This window comes from Muntiacus reevesi, chromosome 3, assembly GCF_963930625.1.
Source record: "Muntiacus reevesi chromosome 3, mMunRee1.1, whole genome shotgun sequence".
NCBI classification, from domain to species: Eukaryota; Metazoa; Chordata; class Mammalia; order Artiodactyla; family Cervidae; genus Muntiacus; species Muntiacus reevesi.
This window is the reverse complement of record NC_089251.1, coordinates 38,428,431-38,442,135: the sequence shown is the minus strand read 5'-3', so window position 1 is coordinate 38,442,135 and position 13,705 is coordinate 38,428,431. Positions and strand designations below refer to the sequence as shown.

Here is a 13,705-nt window from a genome sequence, read left to right as displayed (position 1 = left end):
AATGTCCCAGCTATATTTTTTTTTTTACCTTTTGGCAGCACAGCAGCATGGACAGAGTATGTGTGTGATGCCATATTACTCCTCTATCTCTTTGAAAAGTTGGAATTTGGCACTTAATTATTCTAGTCTGCACAGACTCCAGCAGGTACTTGCCTACTCCCCATGCCTTGTCTAGGAAAGCAGATATAAAACTGTGACTACTGAGGGTGTACTTTTCTGAGGTATGGGTCCAGTTTTCAGAGCGCTTGGACTGAAATGAACCATTGCTCAGTAACCATAAACATTTTATGTTGAATTTTTTTTTAAAAGCATAATTTTGATTGGGAAGACACAGGTTCTCTATGCTAAAGTGAAGTTATCTTTTGGTATTATTTGCATTTCCTTTTGAAGGTTTCTTACATAGTTAGAATTATCAGTAATAAGAAAGCAAATGTATTTCTCTGGCAGTTGCTAAAATCTGCGATACTGTTGAACCTTCCCTGATCAAGCATCCCTGCCCAATGGGGAATTAGTACTGCTCGGGGCTTTAAAGAGAAACAAAATGTTAGAGGCGTGTGTGCTCAAATTGTGTTGGACTCTGTGACCTCATGGACTATAGCCCGCCAGACTCCTGTTCCTGGAATTTTCCAGGCAAGAATACTGGAGCAGGTTGCTATTTCCTACTCCAAGCTCAGTTCAGTTCAGTCGCTCAGTCATGAACTGCAGCACACCAGGCCTCCCTATCCATCACCAACTGCCGTGAGTCTACCCAAACCCATGTCCATTGAGTCTGTGATTCTACCCAAACCCATGTCCATTGAGTCTGTGATGCCGTCCAACCATCTCATCCTCTGTCGTCACCTTCTGCCTTCAATCTTTTCCAACATCAGTGTCTTCTCAAATGAGTCAGCTCTTCACATCCGGTTTCAGCTTCAACATCAGTCCTTCCAATGAATATTCAGGGCTGATTTCCTTTAGGATGGATTGGTTGGATCTCCTTGCAGTCAAGGGACTCTCAAGAGTCTTCTCCTACGCCACAGTTCAAAAGCATCAATTCTCTGGCGCTCAGCTTTCTTCACAGTCCAACTCTCACATCCATACATGACCAGTGGAAAAACCGTAGCCTTGACTAGATGGACCTTTGTTTACAATGTCTCTGCTTTTTAATATGCTGTCTAGGTTGGTCATAACTTTCCTTCCAAGGAGTTTAATTTCATGGCTGCAATCACCATCTATAGTGATTTTGGCACCCAAAAAAATAAAGTCAGCCACTGTTTCCCCATCTATTTGCCATGAAGTGATGGGACCGGATGCCATGGTATTAGTTTTCTGAATGTTGAGCTTTAAGCCAACTTTTTCACTCTTTCAGTTTCATCAAGAGGCTCTTTATTAGTCCCTCACTTTCTGCCGAGGCCTCTTCCCAGTCCACGTCTCCTGCACTGGCAGGTGGATTCTTCACCTCTGTACCACCATCACCACCTTACCCATTCTTAGAATGGAACAGTGAAGAAATGTAATCAATTTGACTACATGACAGTGGTGGTTGATCTGGTAGTTCAAACCATTTCTTGAAATTCTCTAAAGCCTGGAGACTAATACTGAAAACCTTAGCCATGCTGATCCATATTTCTATGGTATCTATCATGCTATCCTGCTATTATTTTAGTGTCTGCCTCCCACCCTAAAGCCTCCAATCTTTCAATTCTCAGTATGTAGTACAATTTCTGATAACATCATGTAACAGTTTACTAACATATTAACTGCTGCAGTGGCTAGTAGTATTTTCTTACTCAGTGGCTGATAAGGGAAGAGACCTTGGTGTTTCCTCCTATTGTTCCAGCAGATTTGGACACCAGTTCTCATCCTATTTACAGAAGAAAGCTATGTTCATTGAGCCCTGGGGAAGAGATGTAACTTTCCTGATTTCAGAACCATGGGACAGCATGCTTAACGTTAGATGACACTGAGTAATGATGAACATAACCATCCTATAACTTCCAAAATGCTTGTATTCTGCAAATGTCAATGACTTAATTTGGTGAAAGAATCCAGTATTAATCTGGGACACCAGTAATCTTGAGGAGGTTTGGGAGAACAAGGATTCACTATTGTGATCCGCTTAGCTGTCAGATTTATGATGCTCAAGGGATTCTCTGGTGGCTTACCAGGAAAGAATCTGCTTGCAATGCAGATGTGCATTTGATCCTTGGGTGAGGAAATAGCAACCACTCTAGCATTCTTGCCTGGGCAATCCCATTAAAGGGAAACAGTTCATTGGTTCACAAGACTCAGACACACCTTAAGTGACTAAACCAACAGGGTTAGCTAAAGCTTGAAGTGGCAATGGACCTTAGCTTAAAATGTGAGCTAATGTAATGAGAAATTTTTGAGTATATGGGAGTCTTTGAAGATTAAGAATTGTTTGAAGGCATATATGATGAGCTTGAACACCATTTCTTTCTAAGTCCTGGACAGCATCCAGAAAAACCAAGATTCTTTTTCTACCATCTTGTCTACTCTTTTAAACTGTGGTAAATTATACATGATTCACCATTTAACCATTTGTACAGCTCAGTGACATTTAAGTTCCTTCTCCTCCAACCATCAACCACCTTTCATTTCCAGAACACTTATCTTCGCCATCTGACACTACCCATTCAACACCCAACTCCCTATCCTCACCTCCTCCCAGTCCTTGGCAACCACCATTGTACCTTCTGTCTTCATGAATTTGATGACTCCAGGAACTTGCATAAATACAGTATTTGTTCTTTCGGAACTGGCTCTTTTATCTTAGCATGTCTTCAAAATTCATCCATGTTACATAGCATGTGTCAAAATTTCCTTCCCTTTATAACTGAATAATATCCCACATTTTTCTTATCCATTCGCCATTGATGTTTTGGTTGTTTTCAAGTTTTGGCTATTGTGAATAATACTGCTATGAATATGGGTGCACAAATACCTCTGCTAGTGCCTAGAACTTCTTGGGTAAGTATCTAGAAGTGGTATTGCTGGGTCATACCAGGTTCAATCCCTGGGTTGAGAAGATCCCCTAGAGAAGGGAATGGCAAACCACTATTCTTGCCTGGACAGAGGAACCTGGAGAGCTGCAGTCCATGGGATCGCAAGGTCAGACATGACTGAGCGACTAACACACACGGTTGTTTGATTATTTTGAACCATTATACCATTTTCCACAGTGACTTCACCATTTGATATCCACACCAGCAATGCACAAGCATTCCAGCTACTCCATATCCTTACCGACATCTTTATTTTGCTAATGGCAATTCTAATGAAGTAGTATCTTGTTTTTCTTGCATTTCCATAATGACTAGTGATACTAAACGTCTTTTCCTGTGGCACTGACTATTTATGTTATGTCCTCTGGAGAAGTATCCAAGTTAAGCTGCCCATCTTTTAATCAGGTTCTTTGTTTCAGAGTGTAGCTCTTCACATAGTCCAGCTAACAATCTCTTAGCTGATAGGTGATTTACAAGTATTTTCTCCCATTCTGTGGACTGCTGTTTCACTTTAAGTCATCTTTTCTACTCTTAAGACCATCAGAACTAAGGGAAAAAAGGGAGACCTAGAGCTTAGATGTTACCTATTGATTAAGCTTAACTAACCCATGAAGAGTCAGGAAAGCCAGTGTTTAGTATCTCATAACTAGTGCATGCCTGACAATACAGGTTTTCTGGGTATAAAACACCAAGAGCCTATATTTCATCTGGGCCAGGTACATCATTTACCTGTCGTAAGACTCTCAAGTGCTCATTATAGTGCAGGCATGGCATAGGAACCCTACAAAGTTGTTGAATGAATAAAAGTACCAATACTAATGCTTACGAAGAGTAACAAAAGTACTGAATAGAACTTAATATCACAACCTGTAGAAACAAAGTGTTTCCTACTTCATTAAGTATTTATTGAGTAAACACTAAGAGCTAGGCAGAATCTAGACAACCAGGTCGATCAGTGAACAAGGGACAGAAATCCCTACCCTTAGGGAGTTTTCATTCATGTTACTTGAATAACCAGGGAAGACAAATACAGAATGAATCAGATAAGAAGGGGTTAAATGTTACGGAAGAAGACTGGGGTAAAAGGAGAATCAGGTGTTATTAGTGTGTTTAAATGGTGGCCAGGAGAGTTCCTGTTGGATCACGACGTGGCTGAACCCCTTAGAAGCATTCCTTGTCGGGAAAGAGGGTGTCAAGGCCTCCAGAGGAGCAGGGAAGCTGCAAGTAGAGGAAGGGTGACAGACTGCATCCTACAGGTCATACTCACCTGTGTTTTCACCCAGTGACAAAGCAGACTGATTTATGGCTTAGAGTCAAAGATCAAACATCAACCTACCAAGGTTCTTAAAAGACCTAGAAGAATGAACAAAGACTATCCAATGGTGCTAGCGGTAAAGAATCCACTTGCCAATGCGGGAGACACAAGAGAAGCAGGTTTGATCCCTGGGTCAGGAAGATCCCCTGGACGATGAAATGGCAACCCACTCCAGTATTCCTGCCTGCAAAATTCCACGGACAGAGGAGCCCGTTGGGCAAACAGTCCATGGGGTCGCAAAAGAGCCCGATGCAACTGAGCACAAGCACACACTCACACAATGGCTGGGGAAGCCTAAAGACCACTGCAAATACACTCAATCAAGGTTCAAATATTTTATTTTCTTATTCATACAGTATGAAGTTTCCTAAAGATCCCACAACATGATGTTTCATGCAGAAGAAAAACTAAACATTCAACATAAACCACCCCCCACCCACCCACCCACCCACACACACTAAAAAAAAAAAAAAAGAAAAAAAGAAAAAACCCTCATTCCCCTGTAAGGAAATAATGTTTGCACTATTTTTCTGTAACGCCAGCCAAGATATGCACAAGCAAGAGAAATAGAAAGCATTTGCTAAAATATCTGTAACAAATACTTATGTACAAAAAATTCACAAAAGACGAGTTCCCCTCTTGAAGCAGAGCACATGGCAGTTGACACTGGGACAGATCAAACCACTGGCTGGGATGACAAGCCACGTACTGATCCAGAGGAAGAAAGTTACATGTGGAGATTTTCAGTTTGAACATTAACATTTCCAAAGTTTGGCAACATTATGTTTTAAAATTATGCAAATTATGTAAACAAGAGGTACATTTTAAATTGATCTACATGCAAAACTCCATGTCATGCAAGGACACCAAGCACCGGGATTTCTCTCACAGACAGAGCCCATGGCGTGCAGCACTCAGCTGAAGGAACAGCGGTGGCAGGCGGCTGTGCCCAAATTAAGATGCTTTCAACCTTGATTCAACCTGCCCTTCCCCACTCGGAGTATAAAACCAATTTCCTACAAAATCTATTACAGGGAAAGACTACAGTCCTACAAAGCTAACCAGAATGTTTTCTTCCAGCCAATAGTACCTTTGCAGAAAAGGGAAGGGATGATAATAACATCAATTGGCGGAGCGTGGTACACTACTTTTAAATCACACAAAGTATTAAGTTACCCGAGACGTCTTCGGGCAAAGGAAGAACACCATCATGCACTCTCTATGCCTTGCAGTAAAGAAATTAAAGAGGTATAAATTTGGATATGATTTTGCTCTTCTGTGACAAACAGTTTAATAAGGTTTCTCCCAGGTAAGTCATATGTAAGTATATGTGGGTGTATAGATACACACATGCACATTAAACATCACCAGTTTTTAGATTAGCTGCAAGTCTTCTGAAACAGAGAAGGGAAAATTTATGGTTTAAAGGTAAGTTTAATGAGAATTTACCACCCATGTAATGAAACATAAACGGATATCCTGAGCTATTACATGATTATTTCTGGAACTCTTCATTAAGTCATGTCTGAGATCAAATCAGGATTGCCTCATAGCTTCTGTCCTTTACGAATAAAATCACGACGAACTGACACTGACTCGGGGACACCTAATGAACGCAATGGCTCCTAGTTATGAAGTAACAGAATGAGGCGTAAGCTCTGTGCAGTGACTGCATGAACACAAGAACGAGCTCATGGCAGCAGCGCTGGACTCGACTTTCTCCTCAAGCAGAGACGTCATCAAAGCTGCTCAGCAATGAGACCAGTCCCTGGAAATATATCATAGGTAGAAATTAAGGTACACACTCCTTTGTTACAAAAATGTCATCAAGGTAAATAAGAAGATGTTAACAAATGCTTTGTCAATCTCTCAAAGGAGAAAGAGCAGGCAAAGGCAAATACCTGGCCTAACACCCGGCTCAAACTGTACAATCTTTGATCTATATATAAAACTGTGTGAAATAAAAGTAAGGATGTTGAATGTTCTGCTTGGCACTTTTGTACTCTTTTATCATTTTTGTTTCTGAATCAAGTATATTAAATTAAAGCCAACCTACTACACATATAGAAAGCTACATATATCTATATATAAATATTTACATATGTATATATAGATACTTTCTTGTTATAAAAGATGAAGAAAAATAAATTAAAAAGCCAACCCCTTCCCTTTCTTCGCCACATTGATATGCTCTTTTCATGCTGCTGTCCTTCAGCTTTAAAGTGCTACACTGAGTTATTGAGAGAATAAGAGTTCAATAACACTTAGTTGGGCTTCATGAGGCTCATGTTGGAAAATGTGGCTTCACAGAGAAAATACTTCCATTTAAATACACAAAGAGCATTGCTGGACGTCTTGAGCAGATCTTCAGAGATGGAGAAGAAAGCAAAAGTGTTGGGTGGTACTCTTTACACAAGAGTCACACGTCTACCACCATCTTTTTGTGGATATCTAGGCCGCCTACAACCTGCAACAGACAGAACAGACCACACTTGACCAGGTGTGAGGGACTCTGCTGTACCAGTCTAACCACCCTACGAAAACTGCGGTTTAAAAAAGCACACTACTTTAGCCATTTCCAGAAGCTGCTGTTCTTTTTTTAAAACTCGCATCGCCTTTTGTTAGAATTTTCATGGCTTCTTTCTCCCAGGATAACAAGCATTTTCTTGCGCTCTAACACAAGAAATGGCAAATTTTTCTGTAAAGGACTAGGCAGGAAATATTTTAAGCTTTGTAGGCCATGTATAGTTTCTCTTAAATTTTTTTCTTCTATTTTTTTTTTTTAGAACAGCACTTTCAAGTGTAAAAAACTTTTTTAGCTCAAAAACATAAAAAAATAGGCTACCGGTAGGATTTGGCCCACTCTTTCCTTTGCATTTCGACATGGACTTCAGTAGTTTAATATCAAATGTTAACTAGGTGTTACCATAAAAACTCAAAAACCAAATACGGGCCTTCACTGTCACTCTGTTCTAGAATATATCAAAAAGTAATGAATAAAATTTTCTGTACATTGCTCTTCCATGTGCAGGTGTTACAGACACCTCCGTGAATACTGACACAGCAATGTTGAAGTGAGATTACCTGTAGCATTATTTGCGGGTAACTTTTATTAAGCAAAACCTACATAAAATAGGCAAACCATAAAGGGTAACAGCTTGGTGAATTTTCAGAGTGATGACCCAAGTAACCAGTACCCAGGGCATCACCACAGCTCTTCTGCTACCCCCCTCCTACCCCACCTCCCTCCTCCCAAGCCACCACCTACACATAACTAGTCACTACAACACCATGGATCAGATTGATCTGTTTTTACACACTTTACAAATGAAATCTTTCAAGTCTGTCTTGTTTCACTCAACATTATGTTTGTGAGACTCATCCATGTTGTACATAGTTGCATCTGCTACTATTTTTGAACTTTTTAATTTTTATTTGAAAAATAAAGCTTAAACAGCCAGCTAGCTCTACAACTCCTGTCATGAAAACAGCCGTTTGCTATCCTGTCTTCAAATTTCTTTTTACTTTAGCGGCAATCATTTAGAATTTTCAGCTGATGTTTAATATTTGCCTACAAGACTCCAAGTAACACTCCTATGTTGCTTCTTCTTGGATTTAAAGTTTTAGGCATTATCCATCAACTTCCCATCACAGGAGATACAGCTTTCATTTCCACACACACACCCCTCTTCCCTTCCTACATCATCTCCTAGCCTTCTCCTATCCTACATCATCATACCTCCCACCTCTTCCATGCATCAAAGAGCTGCATGTTTGTTTGTTTATTAGATAGAAATTCAGCGTTTTATTTATGCCTGTATAAAATACTACTTACAGCAGAAGAGAACTGTGTACTATGATTACTTTTGCTTCCCTGCAGATCTGTTTTCCTACAGTTAATAACTGATCTTCTTCTTCACTGGGTGTTCTATGCATTTATCATTAATTCAACACTAAACTTTGCCCTAAAGGCACTCAGATGTATTATATCAAGCTATCAATTTTATTATTTTCAAATCACTCCCAGAGCTTTTGGACTTACTCCCATCCAGGCTTGGCATCCATGGATCCTCCTAGAGGCTTTCTCTTCTGCCTGACCGTCTGAGCTTCCTGGATCCCACACACTGACTTCTTTTTTTGATTTATAACCTTTTCATAGTGGAAGTACATCTTCTAGTAGTTTCCAAAAAAGGGAGGAGGACTTGCATACCTGAAAATGTCTGATTCTACCATCCAGTTTGAGTTTACTGAGAATTCTTGTTTTGTCCTCTATCTTCCAAGTTGCTAAGTGAGAAAGTTGTCACCATCGCGATTCTTGACTCTTTGTATGAAGCCCTTCCCCTGTCCCTCTACCTGAGCTCTTGGGAAGCTTGTAAACCATCTCTTTGTTTTAAAATTTCATGACGGTGTACCAAGGCCCAGATTATTTTATATACTATGCTGGGTACTTGGTAAGTCCTTTCAGTCAAGGAGACTTGATTCTGAGATAATTTTCTGATTCATTTTTGATGATTTCCTCCCTCCAATTTCTTTCTGGGACCTAACATTTGGAGGTCCTAACATAGGAGGATGTTAGACCTCCTAGAATGAATCCCAACATTTAAATTTCCTAGAGCTCTTTTATTCATTGTCCAATTTTTGCTTCAAAGATCTAATATATTATATCCCTAAGGGTAATAATGACAGATTTCTGTTCTACTTTTGAAGTGTTTATTGGCCTTGCATAGGCCTGCTTCAGCATGCTTCTTTTTCAGGTTTGATTTCATCTCTGTAATCCATGTCAGAGGTTTTCCTTGAACGTCTGGTGATCCTGGGCCCTCTCCTCCTACGCAAAGTCTGCCCCAGAGCCTCTGTGCACGGGGCAGGGCTGCTGACTGCGCGCTGCGCTTTGAACAACTGGGTGAACACCATTTCTAGAAGTCAGCTTTCCCAAACAGGGCTTTCCCCACCTCTTGCCTAGAGGGTACAAGTGTAGTTGCCAGGGAATCAAGTCAGAGAAAAACGCTGGAGGTGTCAAAATGCAAACATGCTTCTCTTCACTTAATTTCCCCAACACACACACAGCCCTATTTCACGCTTGCCAATCTCCCACTACAGAGTAGAAGAGATTGAACAGAGTCAGGAAGGAGACCTTGTGTTCCACTTGCTCCTTACACAGACTTAAGCGATTCTCCGGTTAGCCCCGCCTTCACCCCCACTTTCAGTCATGTCTCCACTTTCTGAGCCTTTTAGGGGTTCCACATTACAAACCAAGCCGCTTCTCCGCTTTCCTGGTGGATAGCTTAGAATTTTCATGCCTATCTGCTAACCACTCAACTTTATAAATTACCAAACTGACTTACTACCCTCTCTGCTATTCACCTGGTCCTTGTGAGTTTATAACCTTTTCTTTTTAACCCATTTAATTTCAGTGAAGTTTTCAAAGGAGACAAAACTAAATACATGCATTCAATCCATCAACGTTAATCCTGTCACTGATCATTTCTAAGATTTGTGTATGGTAAAGCATTCTGAAAATGTTAAAACAGATATGTAGTATGTGATCTTTTAAGATAACTCTCTCTCTCTCTCTGTTACAGCTTAAGAAAACAGAATAAAGAGAAGCCAATGAAGCCCAAGTTATGAGCCTGATAAATGTTCCCCAAAGTTGGCTTAATATACAAACATTTTCGTTCATTCCTGAACTATGCCCTCCAAAAATACAAGTAAGGGCAATTTATCACAAAGGCTGAAAAATAAACTCAAAGCTTAGCTTACGCCTTCAGTGTACAGACCATAATTTCTCTCCCTAGGGATGTATTTTCTTCCACTAGTAAAGTGATTTACATGTAATTTTAAATTACAGCTTATATTTACTAAATGCAAGTAGTCTTCACTTATGCATATCCCTTCATATCACTCCAGCCAAGTTCCTCATTTTTGTTTTGTTCCCTCAAGTTTTGGAATTTTTTTTTTCCTACTTTTGCAAACTGGCTGCTACCTATGATGCCACTACCAGGCTGGTCTCATGTCACGCACAACCTGATGCCCGCCCGCGGGAGTCCTTCAACACGGGCTGGCAAGAGTGGGGTAGACACGGAGGAACAGGACGCACTTCCAACGGCACCACCCAGCACTGGTTCCAAAGCTCACGAGTTCATCCTATCTAACTCTCTTCCGAGAAGAACCAGCCTGTTCTTTCAACTAGAGTGCCACCCTACTTTTTTGAAACAAAATGCAAAGATCTCATTCCCTTGAGATGAAAAAAGATCCTTGAGGTATAATGTGAACTTCTACTTAAAAGCCAAAGTAGCTACTTAAGTCCTTATGTAATACATGACAAATTAATCTGTTCTCCCTGGTGTCCTCTAAGTAAAAAATGAAAAGAAGGCAAACCTTCCATAGAAGCATCCAGTGAAGACTGAAAATTTTCAAAACGTTGTTATTTTCTTTGCATTTCCTTTGGATTGTCCAGCATCTTCAGTTTACTGTTAAAACTGCTTATGACGCATCAGAAAGTTACTATCTGTTTTAGGGGCATCAGCCACAGAAGAGAAGCAATAAACAGGAAGCTGAGCCAGTGCCCCAGTTCCCACCGAGAGCAAGTCCTCCAGGGCTTCTCACAACTATAGGCTATGCCTCTGTGGAGCCCTTGCCCCAGATCACAAAAACTACCCATCAGTAGCTTAGAAAAAAAGGAGAGGGGAAAACAAATCACCTTTCTACACTGCCTCACTGCTGAGTTTATGACAGATGGGGACTCCATTTCTTTCATCCTTGTGACCAAGCCTCTGAATTCCTAGCTGAAATTCATGAACTCTTTATTTCCTATTAAGTATTTTCAAATAACCTAGCTGTTCACTTGGGAGGCTACCAATAATAAGTAAAAGAGACTAGTACCATTCTTGTGGCATTTTATCAGACAATCACTGAGAATATTAATACTTGAGAATAATTAGTAATTAGTAACAGTTACAACAAAGAACATTTCAAAACTGAATCTGGGGCTATCGGGCAAAATCAAACACAGAAATTTCTAGGGCAAAATATAACTATAAGGAATTCTCTACTAAGTGATATTAAAAATGCTTTTATGAAACATAACTAATGAAGAACTAGCTTTTTTTGTACTTACAGCACAGAATTCTTCGAAGGATATTCTTCCATCCCCATCCTTATCTGCATTTATTATGGTTTTGTCTACGATTTGCTGTAACTGTGTATCTTTCAGATTGTTCCCCACCATCATCTTTAGCACCTGGAAGAGTTCCCCATTGGAAATATAGCCGTCTTTATCCATGTCATAGATACGGAAAGCAACTAAAAAAAAGAGTAAGGAAAAATCAAAGGCAATTCATGGTAATCACAAACACTTTCAAAGAGAGAGAAGATAGTAAGTTGCCCAGCATTTAGAACTCTACTATGAGGACAGTTCCTTCCCACACAGAGATGTTGTTTTTAGGTGAAACTAGGTGGTTACAAGTATATGGGCTATGGAGTTAAGACTGATGGGCCAGTTAATGCAGCCTAGAGTTTAAGTCATTTACCCTTTCCTAAGCTTCAGTTTCTGTACATACAAAATTGGGGCTAACAATAGTTCTAACCTTGCAGGTTCTTTACAGCAGGGGTCCCTAAACCTCCAGGATCTAATGCCTGATGATCTGAGGTGGAGCTGATGTAATAAAAATAGAAATAAAGTGCACAATAAATGTAATGCAGTTGAATCATCCCAGACCCACTCCCTACCCTAGTCCATGGAAGAATTGTCTTTGACAAAACCGGTTCCTGGTGCTGAAAAGGTTGGGGACTGCTGCTTTACAGTACTGAGTGAGATAATATACAAAAGTCAGTAACTGTTATTATTATAAATATTATTCTCATTTATATCAAGAGTTCATTTGCAAAGGATGTTAGCATATAGCCTGTACCTTAGAGAATTGTTATTGAACATAATGTCTCTCCAGTTAAGAGCTGAATATTTTAAAAAGATACCAGATGTTCCCTGAAAGACAGGTAAGCCTACATAAACCAAAAGAGTAAACGTCTGACTAAATAATTCTGAATACAAGTATAAATGAAGTTAGGCTAATCATATTAAAGCATTTCTTCTCACTTTCATGCCAGTATTTTACATTATTTAACCACAAATGGAATATAATCCTAAAAATTGTGAATCAATTTTGTGTACTGTACACCTGTAACTTATAAGCAACAATGACACATCATTAAAAATACAAATTACAAATGTCCAAAAAGAATCTTCTCCAGAATGTAAAATTTCTGTTATGTCTACTAAGGATCTAGAATAAAAGATACCTTTTAGAATATTTTAAAAGGAGGTTATAATGCAGCATGGGGCCGTGGTCTAAGAGGAAGAATAAGCTCAGTGAAGAAAAATACTTACACCTCAACTTCTGTTCCTTATCTCCTTTGACGCTGAACTGTGAGACCCCCTCAATGAATTCTGAGCAAGAGTAAAAAACATTCACAAATCAGAAGTTTCCATTTTTTACAAAGAACACACACGTGCATGGACGCAAACCCTACATGCTCACAACAGAATATCTTCCTATTCCAAAAGAAAATATTACTAGTGGCATTTACAACTGAAAAAGCCAAATTTGAAACTTCAACAAACAAGGTTCTATATATAATTTGAACCTGGAACTCTCTAAAATCAAATCAACCTAAAGAAGCTGATTTATTACTTATTATTATTATTTATTAGTTGCTACAGAGCATAACACGCAAAAAATATATTCTTTAAACTATTTAACTCTATATTTTTAGAATGTGACTATACAAGAGGACTTTAAAAATATATTTACATTGTTTGGCAGAAAAAATTGGGAGGTTTCTGGTTCCAAAATTCAGAATCATTTACATAAACTGAAGTTTCATAACAAATGGTCATTTTTCTTCACTGCTGCTGAACACTAAATCCCAACCAGTTTAGAGCCCTTCACTTGGACAATTTTTCAAATGAAAATAACAAAAACTAAAAAAAAAAAGAAAAGTAAAGAACAAAAACTGTTGATTTCCTGATGAAATGAAAGGTTTATTTAAAGTGTAGAATCAAATGGCTGACATCAGCAAAAGCACTACTCTCTCTGTAAAATCTAGATTAACTAAATTAATCCCTCCTATGATAATGCTCCTATCCTTCTGACTTCAGCTTATTTTTTATTGCTGACTTATTGTTAAAGTCTCATTCTTTAAAAAAAAAGTTTTAAAAAAATGTGGCTTCTAGTATTTTAAGTTTCTCTAAAATTTTCCAACAACAAAAGAAACAGTAAATCCCATTTTTTAGATTACCTAAAAGGGCACTTCGATCATTTATGTCCCAAAAAGTACAAGGTCTTATTAGTTGATTAAGGTTCATATATCACAGACTTTTGAGTTTTAA

The 13,705-nt window shown here is 39.1% G+C and overlaps 1 protein-coding gene across 1 annotated transcript in view; it reads right to left on the bottom strand.

Annotated features, from left to right (window-relative positions):
* Positions 1-4,770: 4,770 nt before the first annotated feature.
* PPP3R1 (protein phosphatase 3 regulatory subunit B, alpha) overlaps positions 4,771-13,705 on the bottom strand; it is a 58,992-nt gene continuing 50,057 nt past the window's right edge. The window contains exons 4-6 of the mRNA XM_065929034.1: positions 12,704-12,763; positions 11,435-11,619; positions 4,771-6,787 (exon numbers count right to left, since the gene is read on the bottom strand). Coding sequence (XP_065785106.1) covers positions 6,740-6,787; positions 11,435-11,619; positions 12,704-12,763 — 293 coding nt within the window. The 3' untranslated portion in view covers positions 4,771-6,739. The remainder of the gene's footprint in view (positions 6,788-11,434; positions 11,620-12,703; positions 12,764-13,705) is intronic.